General features: G+C 37.2%; 1 protein-coding gene across 1 annotated transcript in view; it reads left to right on the forward strand.

The window, feature by feature from the left end:
- LOC150091323 (proto-oncogene tyrosine-protein kinase ROS-like) overlaps nt 1-16,137 on the forward strand; it is a 712,204-nt gene that overhangs the window by 59,217 nt on the left and 636,850 nt on the right. Inside the window, exon 5 of the mRNA XM_090389969.1 lies at nt 5,971-6,122. Coding sequence (XP_090246095.1) covers nt 5,971-6,122 — 152 coding nt within the window. The remainder of the gene's footprint in view (nt 1-5,970; nt 6,123-16,137) is intronic.

Genomic DNA, 16,137 nt, shown 5'->3' on the forward strand with positions numbered 1-16,137 from the left:
CGTTGAGCAAATCTGCAACATCAAGATTGCGTTGTGATTTTCACCTTTGATTTCTTTCTATTTGACTAGAATCAAAAGCGCCGCCTTAACAAAGTTCTTTATCAGTAATCCATTCAAGGAATCATGTGTCATCAGAGAGTAATCATGAGGCAAAGGTTGTTAAACAAAACATGGTTTATTACACAAGACAAATAAGATGTACACTCAGTAAACAAGTATAGTTTTTAGAATAGGGCATGTAACATTTGGCTTACTCCTCGTTACGTTAATATATAGTTAGCTTCTTAATGTAAATTTACTAGCTGAATAGTAGTGGTAGTGTTGTTCTTCGTGTAGTTTCGTGCTTGCTGTCTGTTGTAGGAAACTCCAAGTACATTCCGTCGAGGCAAAAACATCTCAGTGGTTCATGTAAGACACTAATGACGTTTGTAGCATAACAATTATAAAGAGATCATAATGTTAAACTTATAATGTGATGTGTGTTCCTTAAGTTCAAAATATCGCTTATTCTCTATACTTAACAAGATAAGTTATTATGAGGAGAGAAGTCTATGTAAGGGTAAATAGGATCACCTTTTACACTATCTAGTTCAGTTGTTTAATGGGACATGGAAAGTTGACTTACCAGACTCAATCTGCATATCTTCAGGAGTTGATACTCTGGGAAGATCGTCTATCTCGGTCATTTCTGCTACTCTTTTATCCGTGGTTGGATCTGCTTTCTCTCGAACAGGATTCTGTATTTTCTCAGGAGCTCAGACACATTCTCTCTTTTTCTCTCGTTCACACTTTCTCTCCTACTTTCAGACTTCGCTTCAACAAAACCAAACTCAGCACTCCGAACTCTTAACTCTAAACTCGTCACGACCTGAACTCCCTGTGCTTTTCCTTAGGTTCGTATATATATATCTCCCCCTCACCTTTTGCTTTCCCCTGCGTGTTTGTTCTGGTTAATTTCAACAGTTCAACAACAATTTTAAGACTGTCGATTTTGGAGCTCTGCTCACATAAAATATTGGATTTATGGAGGTGGTGCTGAGGAGACTTTATTTTGGTAGGGTTTGTGCCTTCAGACTGGACAAAGACCTGATGGCCACAAGTTCGTTCACTTCCTCACACCAGACTTTCAAAAAACACAAACCTCCAGTGGACGTCTTATTCTGTTTATCCCAAAAGTGTCATTTGGAAGATGTAGCCTCGCATCTCCACACGAGAATCACGTTCCTTTGCTGTTTTGTCAACAAATGCGCCCGGACGTCTGTCCACTCCGCTCGGACAAATGACCTCCGGCTGTTAGATAACAGGCGACCGGCGGAGGGCTGACGCTCCACGGGGTGACTTTCACTGCACGTGCGGGGAACCAGAAATATTTCCGCCTTCTCCCCGCGAGCAGGTGTTGCTCCAAATATACAGCATAGTCACAAAAGTATGGGGCGCTTGTTCTCCTCATGAACGTCCCGTCATAAGTGAAAATGGTTGCATTTTCATAATACATATAAATTAATGGGTGACATGGAAGCCTATGATAGATATAAGCTGGTCTGTAATCAAGTCACAAAGGAGATTAGGCAGGGAAAGGCAGATTATGAGACATCTTTGGCAAAGGATGCAAAGAAAAACAGCAAAGAGTCTTTACCTATGTAAACTCTTGAAGGAAAGGGATGAATCAGATTGGTCCACTGGATATTGATGGTTCAACTGTTGATGAACCTGCTCAGGTGGCTAACAAACTAAATGAGTATTTTGCATCTACATTCACACATGAGGAGTTATTCAGGGAGGGGAATGCCAGAGGTAAATTAAACTCTGGCAGTGAGCTAAATGATTTTGTAATAACTGAGAGAAAAATGGATTAGAAATTGTTGAAGATAAACATAAAAAAAGCTCCTGGGGTGGATGGGATCTATCCAGTTATATTAAAGGAGGCAGCAAAGAAAGTAAGAATAATTATGAGAGCTACCTTGGACTCAGGGGAGGTACCCATTGACTGGAGTTGTGCAAATGTGACCCCAATTCACAAAGGCGAATCAAAGGTCAACACAAGTAATTATAGACCTGTCAGTTTAACTTCTGTTCCAGGAAAATTAATGGAGGCACTGGTTAAAGAAGCACTGCAGGATCATCTAGACAAGACTTCAGTTATAGCTCAGGCACAGAATAGTTTTGTTAAGGGGAAGTTTTGTCTGACCAATTTTATCGGATACTATGATGCGGCCATAAAGGAACTGGATGCAGGAAATAACGTTGGTATCATATATTTGGATCTTAGAAAGGCTTTTGATACTGTTGAACATGGCAGACTGCTGCATAAATTGGAGCAGTGTGGCATTGGAGGCAAATTGCTGCTATGGATAAAGGTATGGTTGAGTGGGAGAAAACAGAGAGTGGTAATCAATGGACTGCTTCTCGTGGACTAATGTTATTAGTGGAGTCCCTCAGGGTTTAGCGTGTTGTCCATTGTTGTTTTCTGTATTTATAAATGATATTGATGATTGTATATCAGGCTTAATGTCCAAGTTTGCAGACGAGTTTGTATATCAGGCTTAATGTCCAAGTTTGCAGACGAGTTTGTATATCAGGCTTAATGTCCAAGTTTGCAGACGAGTGTGTATATCAGGCTTAATGTCCAAGTTTGCAGACGAGTTTGTGTATCAGGCTTAATGTCCAAGTTTGCAGACGAGTTTGTATATCAGGCTTAATGTCCAATTTGCAGACGATAAGAAGGTTTGACAGGGTTGTTAAGGACACTAATGACAGTATGCTGCTGCAACAGGATTTAGAAAAGTTGAACAGATGGGCTGTGAGAGGTGGGAAGTGAAGTTTAACATTGACAAATTTAAAGTACAGCAGGCCCCCGTTATAACGCGGTTCGCTTTACGCTGATTCGCTATAACGCTGTTCTTATATTATAACCCGTATCTGACTATAACGCTGTCACAGATCACTATAACGCTCTTTTACAGATTACATTTTTGAAATATTTAACGAAATCGTTTCATTTGATGGAGTCGATAGCTTGAAAATGAACAGCAAAACAGCATTAAAACGTTTCCCACGCCGACTTGAGCAATTTTCCCACGCTCAGTGAAATTTTCTCTCACGCTAATTTAAGTACAGTCACTTGTTACGTAGTTCCGAGATCAACATTTTAAAAAATGATCAAATATATTGCTTGTAATATTTGCGTTATATGCATTTATCCAAAGTCTAGTTAGTCATCACTCAGTACAGTATTAGACATCGTGCGTAACGGACAGTTTACTTGAACATTGTATCATAATTAATTCAACCAACGCAGTTATATTTTCGAAGAGCTAATAATGACCGACAGGAATGAAAATGCAACAACGTCTGGGTGCAGTACGAAGACTATAAATGTAAGAAAAAGACTGAATTTGAAAATTAAATTAGACGTTTTGAAGCGAATCGATTCCAGTCAACGACAAGCGGATGTGTGCCATAATTTAGGACTCGCAAATTTAATTGTAAGAACAATTATGAAAAAATAAAGAATTAATTTTAGCAGCGGGAAAGATAGCTGTTCCACTGCAAGCAACTAGGACTAGACCGGCTATTAGGATTGAAATGGAAAGACTAATTTTTTTGAAGATAATATTCCAATGCAGAATTCAGTTAAGTTAAATATTAAAAAGAGAGAGAGAGAGAGAGAGAAAGAGATTAGCCAATACGATGACCTGAAGAAAACTCGCCTAAAAAAAAAAATGTGGAATTATTTAAAACTGGTAGAATAGATTTAAAATCCCGGGAGAAGCCGCTAGTGCAGATTAAGGAGCCGAAACTTTCAAAAAAGAACTTGTTAAAATTATTGAAGAGGGGTATTATGTGTTATACTTCTCAACAAGTTTTTAACATAGATGAAGCAGGACTTTTGTGGAAACGAATGCCTAAAAGAAGTTTCATATTGAAAGAACATAAAACATGCCAAGTTTCAAAGCGGCGAAGGATCGGTTGATTTTATTGTTGGGTGGTAACGCTGCGGGCCATTTAAAATTAATACCCCCTTTTAGTTTATTTGGAAGACGGCCAAAGTTCAACTCAAAATCCACACATTTTTCATGATTAAATTCATCCATTAAATTAAATCAATTAAATTCATTATTCTAATTGGAATTTTGTTTACTTTTGAGACGCAAGTAGTTACCACATAATTATACGTATGTAATGCAGAATATTTTATATGTGCAAATATTTGAATATTAAATATTTTGACCGACATTTGTGCATCTTTTCATTACCGTTTATTATTGATTAGGAAATATCCTATGGCACCGACCGCAGCTCACAAATACATATGTTACCTTATGGGAAAGCGGCGCTCGCTTAGCGCGGATTCACTTAGCGCTCTGTTTTTCCGGAACGAATGATCAGCGTTAAGCGGGGGGTCACCTGTACTACATATGGGAAGCAGTAACCCCAGAGTAACATATCAACTGTGTGGTACTACACTGACAGGGTAGAGAATGAAAAGGACCTGGGGGTAATTGTGCAGGCAGATATGAAGTTTTCTAAGCAGTGCAGATGGCTGCAAGAGTAGCTCATGGTGGCTTGTCAATGATATAGAGGAATTTTTCTAGCAGGGATAAGGAGGTGATTATTACCTTGTATAAGGCAATGGTCAGGCCACTCCTTGAGTACTGTATACAGGTCTGGAGGCCTAATTTTAAGAAGGATGTACAGCTGTTGGAATGAGTACAGAGAAGGGCAACAAGATTAGTGAATGGAACAAAGGGTTGCTCTTACGAAGAAAAGCTTACGTTTTGCAGATTACAGTGTCTGGAGACTAGGCACCTGTGGGGTGATCTGATTGTATAAAGTGTATAAAGCCTTGAATGGTTTGAGCATGCTCAATGCTGATGGGATTCTTTCTCTTGCTCAGAATAATCACCTGAGAGGGCATAAATTCAAATTGAGGAAAGACAATTGTAGGATAGATGTGCGGAAGTTTGCCTTTAGCCAGTGGGTAGTTGATTGGTGGAACAGACTTCCATCTTTTGTTGTGAAAGTTGATAGCCTATATAATAAGGCTGCACTGGACAGGTATTTGGAACGAACGGAGGGGTGAAATGGGAGCGTGTTTTTTTTTTGGCTGATTCTGCATAAGCTTGCTGTTTTGCATCGTATACTTCTACTAATGGTAATTCTAATGCTAATGATATAGTTATCATTATTAATATATTTTGTGTAGATATATTAACATTGCCAACATCTTCAAGGGACTACTGCCAAAATAACTATCTGGAACAAGTAACCTTTCAAACCTCCATACCAATGAAAAAAAAAAGCATCCAAATGAATGTTTAATACCTAGAATAGAAGACCAATTTTAGAAAAAAATTTTAAAAATATATAAGAGGAAGAACTATGCTAGCATGTGCACAGAAGCAGAGTGTAGCTAGAATATAAATGACATTGAAAATAAAATACAAAGAGAAAGAAGAAAGCAAACATATTACTGTAAAATAAATTTTAAAGCTGTGAACAAAATAGGGGGAATGAGAAAGAAAACAAAGAGGACTTAGATGATGTAACTTTCGTTAATTTGGTAATTATGAATTAAGTAAGTAGCCCAGTCAGCTTGTAAATAATGCCAATTAAGTTAAAGTGTAAACAGCCATTGAAGATACTGGCCAGTAATGGCTGACTTTATTTTATATTATTCCAATTTCTGATATAATCTTGGTCTGTATAACTTGATTGTCAAGTGATATTTCACATGGTTTAAAATAGCCAATATCTTCATGAACTGGCAGTCAGAATAATAACCAAAATTGTTCTGACTTCCAATTCATGTTATACACTAACTGTAGTTTATTTCAGTTATTTTTATTTCCATAAAATTTTCACCAAACTTGGTAATTTATGCATATGTATTGCTTAATTGCATGTAACAAAATTCATAGAAAATCATTCATTTGCAGTTTTATTCAGTGATACACTTTTCTGCTGTAGTTCCTTCTAGTTCCCCAAGTATAACTCGAATTACTGCCATTGGATCAACACAGGTGTCTGTGAGCTGGAATCCACCTCTCTTTCCAAATGGACCAATTCTTTCTTATGTACTCTACTTAAAAGAGCAGCAGACTGGACTGACTACAATCAAGGTACAATCTATAAATCAAACAGCTTCAGAAATGAAACTTAAGGAAGTTTTAGCACATTATGGACTTTTTTTAGCTTAAAAACTACACAAATTAATCAGAAATAGATTAGTGATAAAAACCTTGGAAGTTGGGAGTGAAATCAGTAAAAGTTCTTTGAGTCTCAAGACCAAACAAATAAATAGAACTTTAATATAATGTAAACATAAAAATATTGGATTACATGTAATAATTTATAAGTAAAATGCAATAAATTTTAAAGGAAATAAAGATAAAAACATTAAAATGATAACGCATAAAAAGCATAATTGTATTAGGTAGCTTTCTGATAATCCTGAATAAATACTGGAAGTACAGTGAGAATGTAACAGTAGGTGTAATGAATGATGAATGGAATTCCCATGTGCAGAGGCCCTACACCTGAAGTATAAGTGCCATCTCTTCTCCTTTTGTAATAGATGATCTGATGAAGGATATTGTTTAAGATGATTCTGCTTGCAATGGTTACCTCTACTTTGCCATCCCCTGGTAGTTAGATTTTAAAATTATCATAAAAAAAAAATAATAAATAATTGTCCACTTTGTTTGCTTATCACTTTTAATAATTTGTCCAGTCATTCTTTAAATTTATTCAAACTACCTATTTCTGCAACACAGGTGGAAGTTAATTCCAGCGATTAGTTACTCTGAAAGCAAATTTCTGCACATATATTTCATCCTTTTCCAGTTTAAATTTATGCCTCTTTATGTGTATCTGCTGAGAAATAGTAAAGATGCCATCACCATTTTGTTTACCCCACCTGTTTAAGTCTTAAACATGTCAGTCAGGTCTCCTCACAGTTGCTAAATTTCCATATGCTGAAATTTACATAATTCCCATATTTCTAGCTAAAATTGTTCAGTTCCAAAGGATATACAAGGGATATTCTTTCCTCAAATGAGGCTTCCAAACCTGTATGGACCTAATTTTTGCCTTATACCAAAGGATAATCACCTTTTTGTGTCTACCACAAAATTCCTATATGTAATTGACAGAACCACATGAGCTGTCCTAGCAGCACCTGTCTATATTGCTCAGAGAAATTTGTTGGAATGAACAGTTACCCCTAGATTTTGCATTCTCCACGACCTTTAATTTGATACTACCTAAATGGTATGTTATTGTGGAATTCTTGACTCCTAAATTTATCTCCAATGATAAATGCAAAGTATTGCATTTATCATTGCATTTATCATTGCTCACTTTTCTGCCCATGTGCCTAATTAATTCAGTACTTATTGAAGTAGTATACCCTGATTATAGTCATTAAACACCTTTCCCATCTTTATATCATCAGAGAAATTAGATATTAAACTGGAAATGCCTACATCAGTATTATTAATAAATATTAAAACAGTTGGGAACCTAACACCAATCTGATGAGACTCTCTGCTCATAATATTAAACCACAAAAAGCAGTGCCCATTAATAACTATTCTCTATCTTCTGCCATTCGACCAACCATAGCAAATAACTTGCCCCCAGTACTAGGCTCCAATATTTACAGCAGCCATTCATGTGGAACAGATTCCCTTTAACAAATTCATGTAACTGCCTTCCTGTTTGCCATATAATTGCATTCCTGTCAAAATAATGCTGCATTGCGGTACTTCTTTAACTACTGACCCCATTATTTTTGCTGGCACAGAAGTCAAGCTTACAAGTCAAGCTTATGGTCCTTGAGGTTGTCACAGACATTCTCTCAGATATGCCAGACAAGCTGTACTTGCTACCTGGGAGTCTAAAACGCTGATGAAACTGATATTCGGGTGACACTCAAGTCAAGTGGACCCAATTTCGGTGAAGTCCGGACGGTCTATGACAGCCAAATCCTCTGCTTGCACCTTCACGATGGTGGGATTGTTAGTAATCCTGGGTATGACCTCCATGCACAAGTACATGGTGGGTGACCACCCAGGTGTGAACCAACATAAGCAGGGGTCAAGGTGTGGCGCCCACACCACATGGAGGAACGCCGCCCCTCTGTGTTACCAGGCAGTACTAGGTGGTAGATGACTCTCATCAACCGGTGAAATACCACCACTTTGCTTATTGGAGGCTGGAAGTGGTGGAACCCATGTTTAGTCTCTAGAGCTAAGGTCCAGCCAACCCTTCCCTATCTCTTCCATCCTGCAGTATGATTGATGATTTTTGAGGTTATGATGAATGTCGTGGCGAGATCCAATATTCCTTACATTTCGAGGGTACAGCTCTAAAACGGTGTTCGCAGGCCGGCCGCTAGTTAGTACACCGGACCAAACCTATTGGTAACTCTCTAGGAGGCTTCCGGATCAGCTAGTGTATAATCTTGCTACCTCTACTCTGCCAGATAGTCACTGGAGGGAGTCCGAGTAGTGTGTATGCGGGGAGCATTGTCGAGGCCACTTTATGTCAAGGATCTGGGTATATTCTTACCACATGTACGCCATATCCAAAAATTTCATTACTTCATACAGCATGTCCCACCCACTTTTTTCTTACTATTGAATACACCATGAATTGTCAAAATAATAGAGCAGGCTTATCTGCGAAAAGATCTAAACCTCCCAAGGACTTCCTAATTCATTTCACAAATATACATGGTCTCAATTCTAATCTCAACAATGTCCATTTCCACTTGCAGTCTTCCAAACCCCATGTACTTTTTCTGACTGAATCTCAGTTATTGGTTGATTCAACTACTGCTCATCTCAGATGTCCAAATTATTTGCTGTATGATTCCTTTCGCCTCAAAGGTGGTACTTGTGCATATGTCCGTTCTGATATTCCCTGTCAGAGACTTGGCAATTTGGAATCTCCTCTCTGTGATCTTCTCTGGCTTAAAATCTCTCTACCTCATTGTGTCAAATTCATCTGTTGTCTCTACCGTTCTCCCAACTCCACTAATCACTTGGAGCTCTTTGACTTCCTCTCTTTGCAATTTGACTTTCTCCAGTCTAACTTTCCTAACAGTGAGGTAATTTTCCTTGGTGATTTTAATGTTCACAACTCCAGCTGGCTTCCATTTTCTAGTCACACCGACCCAGCAGGTTGAGATGCTGAGGCTTTTGCAATTACTAATGACCTAGCACAGATTGTTCATTTACCTACAAGAATACCGGACAATCCTAATCATACAACCAATACGTTTGATCTTTTTCTCACAAACAACCCTTCTAAGTACAAGGTCGAAGTGAGAGGGCCCTTTAGGTACTTCAGATCACAACTTGGTGATTGTCTCTTCTCCAATGGAACCTTTATCTCATGGCTGTTCCCAACCTCGTATTGTTTGGCATTACAAGAATGCAAAATGGGATAACCTGCTAGACTTCTTTTCTACTTGGTCTGATTACTGTTTCAAAACTTCTGATGTCAACGTTTGCTCAGATCGTGTCAGTGAAATTATTCTTGCAGGAATGGAATCCTTTATCCCACACTCCACTTTAAAATCTCATCCTTTATTTAAACCTTGGTTTTCCAATAAATGTGCTAAGGCTGTCCAAGAGAAGAATGTTGCATATCGTAATTGGCTTGTTTCTAATTCTTCAGTTTCATTTTCTGCCTACACCAAAGCTCGCAACAATTGTAAAGCAGTTATTAATCAGTCCAAACTAGAGTTTGAACAGGCTAAGAGTAGAAAACTTGCTTCTTGCCCTAATGGTAGCCGAGCATTCTGGTCTCTTGCCAAAGCTATTGGCCACAACTTTTGCCCATCTCTGCTCCCACCTCTGTCCAAACCAGATGGTTCTGTTGTCACTTCAGCCAAGGATAAAGCTGACCTGCTAGCATCCCATTTTTCTTCCAGCTCATGTATTAATGATCTTGGTAAAACACCTCCCACCATTCCCAACACGCTCCATTCAATGCCTCCTGTGGTCTTCTGTCAAAAGGATATCAGAAGGATTTTGATGAATCTTGATGCTAAGAAAGCTCCAGGTCCTGATGGTATTTCTCCACTTGTTCTCAAAACCTGTGCTCCTGAACTTACTCCTCTTCTTTGCCGCCTTTTTTCACTTTCTTATTCGAAAGGTGTTTTTCCTTCTGCTTGGAAATTTGCTCATATCCAGCCAGTTCCTAAAAAGGGTGACAAATCCCTCCCATCCAATTATCGTCCCATTGCAATTACTTCTACTCTTTCTAAAGTAATGGAGAAATCAATTAACCGCCAACTCTTAAACTACCTAGAAACCTTCCGTCTGATCGACGATCGCCAGTATGGATTCCGTCAGTGTCGATCCACTGTTGATATTCTGGCTTATGTTACTCATTTATGGACTAATTCAATGGAAAGGTTCGGTGAAACACAAGCAGTTGCTCTTTACATCTCAAACACTTTCGATCGTGTTTGGCATAAAGGTCTTCTAAACAAGCTTCCATCTCATGGTTTGCCAACAGTTTTTTGTAATTGGTTATCCAGTTTTCTTTCTGATTGCTCACTGAGGGTAATGGTAGATGGCTCTCTGTCTTCTAACTTCTCCACTAATGCAGGTGTCCCTCAAGGTTCAGTTCTTTCCCCCACTCTTTTCCTCTTGTATATTAATGACCTTCTTCCATTGAATGGAAATCCTATCCATAGTTTTGCCGATGATAGCACATTGCATTCAACTTTCCATTTTGAGAAACCTTGTCCTGCTCAATCAGCTTCAAGTCTTGAAAATCTGCTGCCAATTCCTTAAATGCCGATCTTCAGGTAATTCTCCGGTGGGGCAAAGACAACTTAGTTGATTTCAACCCTTCTAAAACTCAGTCTTGTCTTATATCTCACAAAATGGATTCTTCTGCTCCTATGCTTATCTTTAGTGACACTCTGATTTCTAGGCAAAATGATATATCTCTTTTGGGGATTACCTTGACTTCTAATCTCTCTTGGCACAAGCACATTACAAATATTGCTTCCTCTGCATCTAAAAAACTTGGTTTTCTCTTTCGCTCTCGGCGTTACTTTTCTTCCAAACAGCTTCTCACTCTGTATAAATCGCAAATCCGCCCTGCCATGGAATATTGTTCCCACATCTGTGGTGGTGCCCCCAAAACCTCTCTCAAGCTTCTTGATTCCATTCAGAAGAGGGCAGTTAGGTTAATTAATGATTCATCTCTAACAGAGTCTCTCCACTCACTTTCTCATAGACGCACTGTTTCTGCTGGATGCCTCTGCTACAGATACTTCCACGGGCACTGTTCTTCTGAATTGGCTTCTATAATTCCCGCTCTCTCTTTCAAAACAGTCCGAACACGTGCCGCCACCAGCCAACATCCATTTACTGTCCAACTTCAAACCCACAGAACCAACTTTTCATCTTCCTCATTTATTCATTCAACTGCCATTTTCGGGAACAACCTTCCTTCATACATATTTCCTGAAAATTACAATCTACAGAAGTTCAAGTCCAATGTCAACAAATATCTTCTTTCGTCTTCTCAACCTTCAACCCAAGCATGGTACTAAGTACTATAGGTTCTAATACCTCTCGTGTTTGGGGTTCACATAAAAAAAAAAAAAAAGGTCATAAAATATCCAAGTTTGAAATCAGATATTGCCTAGCCCACAAGTTTGGAGAGGAATGCATGTTATGCTTATTGAAAATTTTCATGGAATTTTAACAAATACAGCCACTCCCCGATTAACATAAGGGTTGCGTTCTGCGGAACGCTACATAAGTTGAATTTTACTAAGTTGGAATTTCCCTAAATTCCCTAAATAGGCATTTAGGGAAATTTTCCATCCATATTATTAATAGCTTTTCCATCTTCAATATAGCACCTGAACACTGTTTTGTGATCACTGTTGGGGTGGACTGACCCCGGTGTGAAATACTTTGATCCTTTAATGTGTTCTTTTATGCACACACTAGTATTAACTGTTCAAGCAGCAAGACCTAATTCTGTGCAATAGATGTAAACTTTGTTCTGCTTCTTAATTAATCATCTTCATTTCTCTTCATTTCCTAGCACTACCAGCACTTGCACTTTCCATTGGTCACTTTCCCTTCATTATTGTAATAGGTAAATAGGAATGAAGAGAAGATTTTCTGAAAATTTATTTATGTTTTTTATATGATTGAAGATTTCAGTGAAGGGGGAACACATTTCACCATAAAAACCCACACAATTCCGGTTATCGGAATTATTGCAAATGCAATAAGATTGAGTTACTACCCATTTATAATTATATGCACTAACAGGAAAGCCCAATAAACCTGAAAGTGCAAATTGTCTTTATTGTTTTATGGTAGTGACCTACAGAAATGTGTTTTAGAAAAATATCACAAAGGCATTCAAAATTGATTCTTATAACGATGAAAGTGTAGTGCAATTTCCATTATAAAAATGACCTTTTAGAGAGATAAATAGCTTAGTTATATAGTAAAAATTTCAACTTCTGAGTTCTTGGAACTAATTACCAAAAAAAACCAATGTGTTATTGGGTTCACATTATGATATTTTCACGATACCTCCATTTATTCCTATGGGATGCAAAATATATTTCCATGATTTTTTAAGTTTGCACCGGCCGGCAAAAACTTACGTAAAGTTGAATTTCCATAAGTCGAGTATTACATAAGTCGGGGAGTGGCTGTATTACAATAAAGAGCATAAAAAAATTGTCATTTTAAAAAAAAAAAAAATTTTATTTCTTTTGTAATGGTTAGTAGTCTCTATGATCAATTTCCAGCAGAAGTCTGTCTGCATACTCCACTATAATCAGTTGGCTCCCTCCAAACCATGGGAACAACAAATGGCAGTAATACTTCAGTGTTATATTTTAGATAGCCTCTAAGATGCAAAGCATAATTAGTGCAGCTTGTATAGGAAGCCCTCTTCTTGTCCTGATCACCTAATTTGTAGCCAAAATAAAGTTCATGTGCTTCTTTCTTTAACGGGCCACTATAGACTGTCTCTAAGGTTTAATCATGTAATCATCATACCTTAACAGAAACCGTCTGGTGAATTAAAGTAAATGATGTGGAATTTTAAAAGCATGTTCAACTGCAATTGAAACCAAAAACTACAAAAAAGAGCAAGAGTTTACTAATATATAACAACATGTGTGCACGCACACACGGGCGTCTCTGTAGCCAGGTGGGCAGGAGCAGTAGTGCGTAGCACACGCTTCTTGATTAGACCGGGGTTCGAGCCCGTGCCCACCAAATACGGAGGATGCGGAAAGGTCAGGGAATGACCACCGCATATCCCCAGAGCAATATGGCCTTAGTTGCTAATGCTCCTAAAAACCAAAAAAAAAAAAACAACAACAACAACAACACACACACACACACACACACATACACACACTTATAACTCTGACTGACATGTAAGGATCAAATGGGGGTGTAGAATACTATAGAAACTATCTGAAACTGACCATTGCAGCAAAATCTAGAAAACTCCAGACTCAGATCTTCTTGATCAGCAGTCTAACTAATGTGAAGAGATTGATCAAACCTAAGTATGAAAACTGAAATATGAAATATATTGCAAACTGATGGTGTTTCTGCGAGCAGAAATCCACTCCCAATCATTGTCATTGCACTCAAAAAGATCTGTGCCTCAATTTATCAGGAACAGTTCCTGAAGGACTTTGGTTGTTTAAGAATTTCTGATCTGGACTGTTTTTCAACATTTATCCCAACCTTCTGGATCTGACTATAATGCAATGTGTGCAGTTCATCATTCATCAGTTGTTCCAAATGAGAGTGCAGTAATAGAGGTAGTAGAATTATATATTAATGTAGACATGTAAATAATTCAGAAATTGTATGCATTTCTGCATATAGCTTTTAAGTGAACACTATTCTGCTTTATGTATTGTGTTATTAATGTTTTTATCTTTATTTTTTTTTTTTATGTTTATCAAGTTTTAAGTGCACATCATTATATTTGATTTTATATTTTTATGTTTATATTATATTAAAGTTCTGTTTAACCCTTTACTCAATACCTCAAAGAAATTTTATGAACATAAATATGTTATTTTAGATTAAATATAGAATTTTAAGGATGTGAATATGGGTACTCCTCTACTTATGAACTTGCAGAGATATGAACAAAGGTGTTGGTCAGTGGTAGTACATGCACAACCGTCACTGTTTATCAGTTTGTTAGGTTAGTGCATATCACATTTGATGTACATATGTAGTCAGAATTATTGGCAGTTATTTTTATTTGAACAGTATGAACCTATATCATCTCCAATAAACACAAGAGTAAAGTTGTAGAAGTTGCTAGTAAGAAGCATCATACAATCACAATGGAAAAGAAAGTATAAATAATAAAGAAATGTGAAGGTGGTGAGAAAATTGTGTTGTGCATATGTATGACATGAATCAATCAAAGGTGGCAACAATTCTGAAGGACAAAATATGAATCTTGGAATGTGTAAAAAGTGCTATTGTAATGCAATTAACATCATTAGTAAGAAGCAGGGAAAAGTCGTAGATGGAATGGAACATCTTTTGGTTATAAAGGTAAAATTACTGTTTACTCCAGACTAAATAAAGAAAAAACAAAAACGAATTAAAACAAATTTACTATTGTAAATTTGTTTTAATTCGTTTTTGTTTTTTCTTTATTTTCTTATTAAAGGATTCTGCCTACAGCTTATTTGTTTCCGTTTCTCGGTAGTAAACAGTAATTTTTCCTTTATCATGAACACTGGAGTCAGAGGTTTTTTTAATCTTTTGGTTATGTGGTTAGAGGATCAGAACCAATGTCGAATGTCTATTAGTTTAACACTAATTCAAAAGAAGGCTAAGAGTTTATTCAAAGACTTGAAGGCCAAGCAAGGCAAAAAAAAAAAAAAAAAATGTTTGTGATGAACCATTAACTGCAAGCCACAGATAGTTTCATAAATTCAAGGTTCATTCAAATTTACATAAGATTAAAGTGAGTGGTGAGGCAGCTAGTACAGATACCATGGCTGCAAAAGATTTTTCTGTGATACTTGTAGAAATTATCAAGGAAAAGGGTTATCTACCTCTCAACATTTTTAATGCAAATGAAACATTTTTATCGTGATAGATGCGTGATAGAACATATATCAGAAAGGAAAAGAAGAGTATGCCTGGTTTTAAGGATTCAAAAGATCGAATCACTTTCCCATTTGGTGGAAATACTTCAGGAGATTTCACACTCAAACTCCTACTAGTTTACCATTCTGAAAATCCAAGGGCTCTTAAAAACATAACCAAAGCCTCACTACCTGTAATTTGGAAAACTAACAACAAAGCCTGGATTACACTTGCTTTGTTTAAAGATTATTTTTTCCACTATTTCATTCCCAAGGTTAAAAATTATTGCAACCAGAACTAGCTATACCTTTTTAAAATTCTCCTTTTCCTTGATAATGCCCCTGGGAATCCACAAGATCTGGATTATTTTAAACGTAATATCCAGGTAATCTACTACCTCTAAATGCCGCTTCAATACTTCAACCAATAGACTAAGGGATTATTCCATCCTTCAAAAAATATTATTTAAAATGAACAATCATACAGGCAATAATGGCAACAGAAGACAATCAGTCTTTCTAAAACTGACACAGTTTTGGAAAGACTATGATATTTACATGGCTATAATGAATATTGATACGTCCTGGCATGAAGCATATGAACACGAATGTGCTTGGAAACACTTATGCCCCATGTTCGTTAATAATTTTCACCTTACTGAGGAAGTGGAGGATGAGATGAATATATTAATGATCTTTTCAGATAGGCACACAACTTGAACTAAATGTGACAGAAGGGGACTTTAATGAGTTGCTATGTTCACATACCCAGGAGTTGACAAATGAAGATTTGGTGGAACTAGAACCACAGAGGCTTGACACAAATGCTACTGAAAAACATGTTGAAGAATGTGAAAAATTTACCATTAAGCAGATGGTTTGGTTTGATGGATAAGGCACTATCATTATTTGAGTTCCAGGATCCAAACTTAGATAGATTTATGAAGTGTCTGAAAATGTACACGAAGCAGTGTCTTATTACAAAGTTATTT

The sequence above is a fragment of the Mastigoproctus giganteus genome, chromosome 1, assembly GCF_048544385.1.
Source record: "Mastigoproctus giganteus isolate SK-2022 chromosome 1, ASM4854438v1, whole genome shotgun sequence".
In the NCBI taxonomy this organism is placed as follows: Eukaryota; Metazoa; Arthropoda; class Arachnida; order Uropygi; family Thelyphonidae; genus Mastigoproctus; species Mastigoproctus giganteus.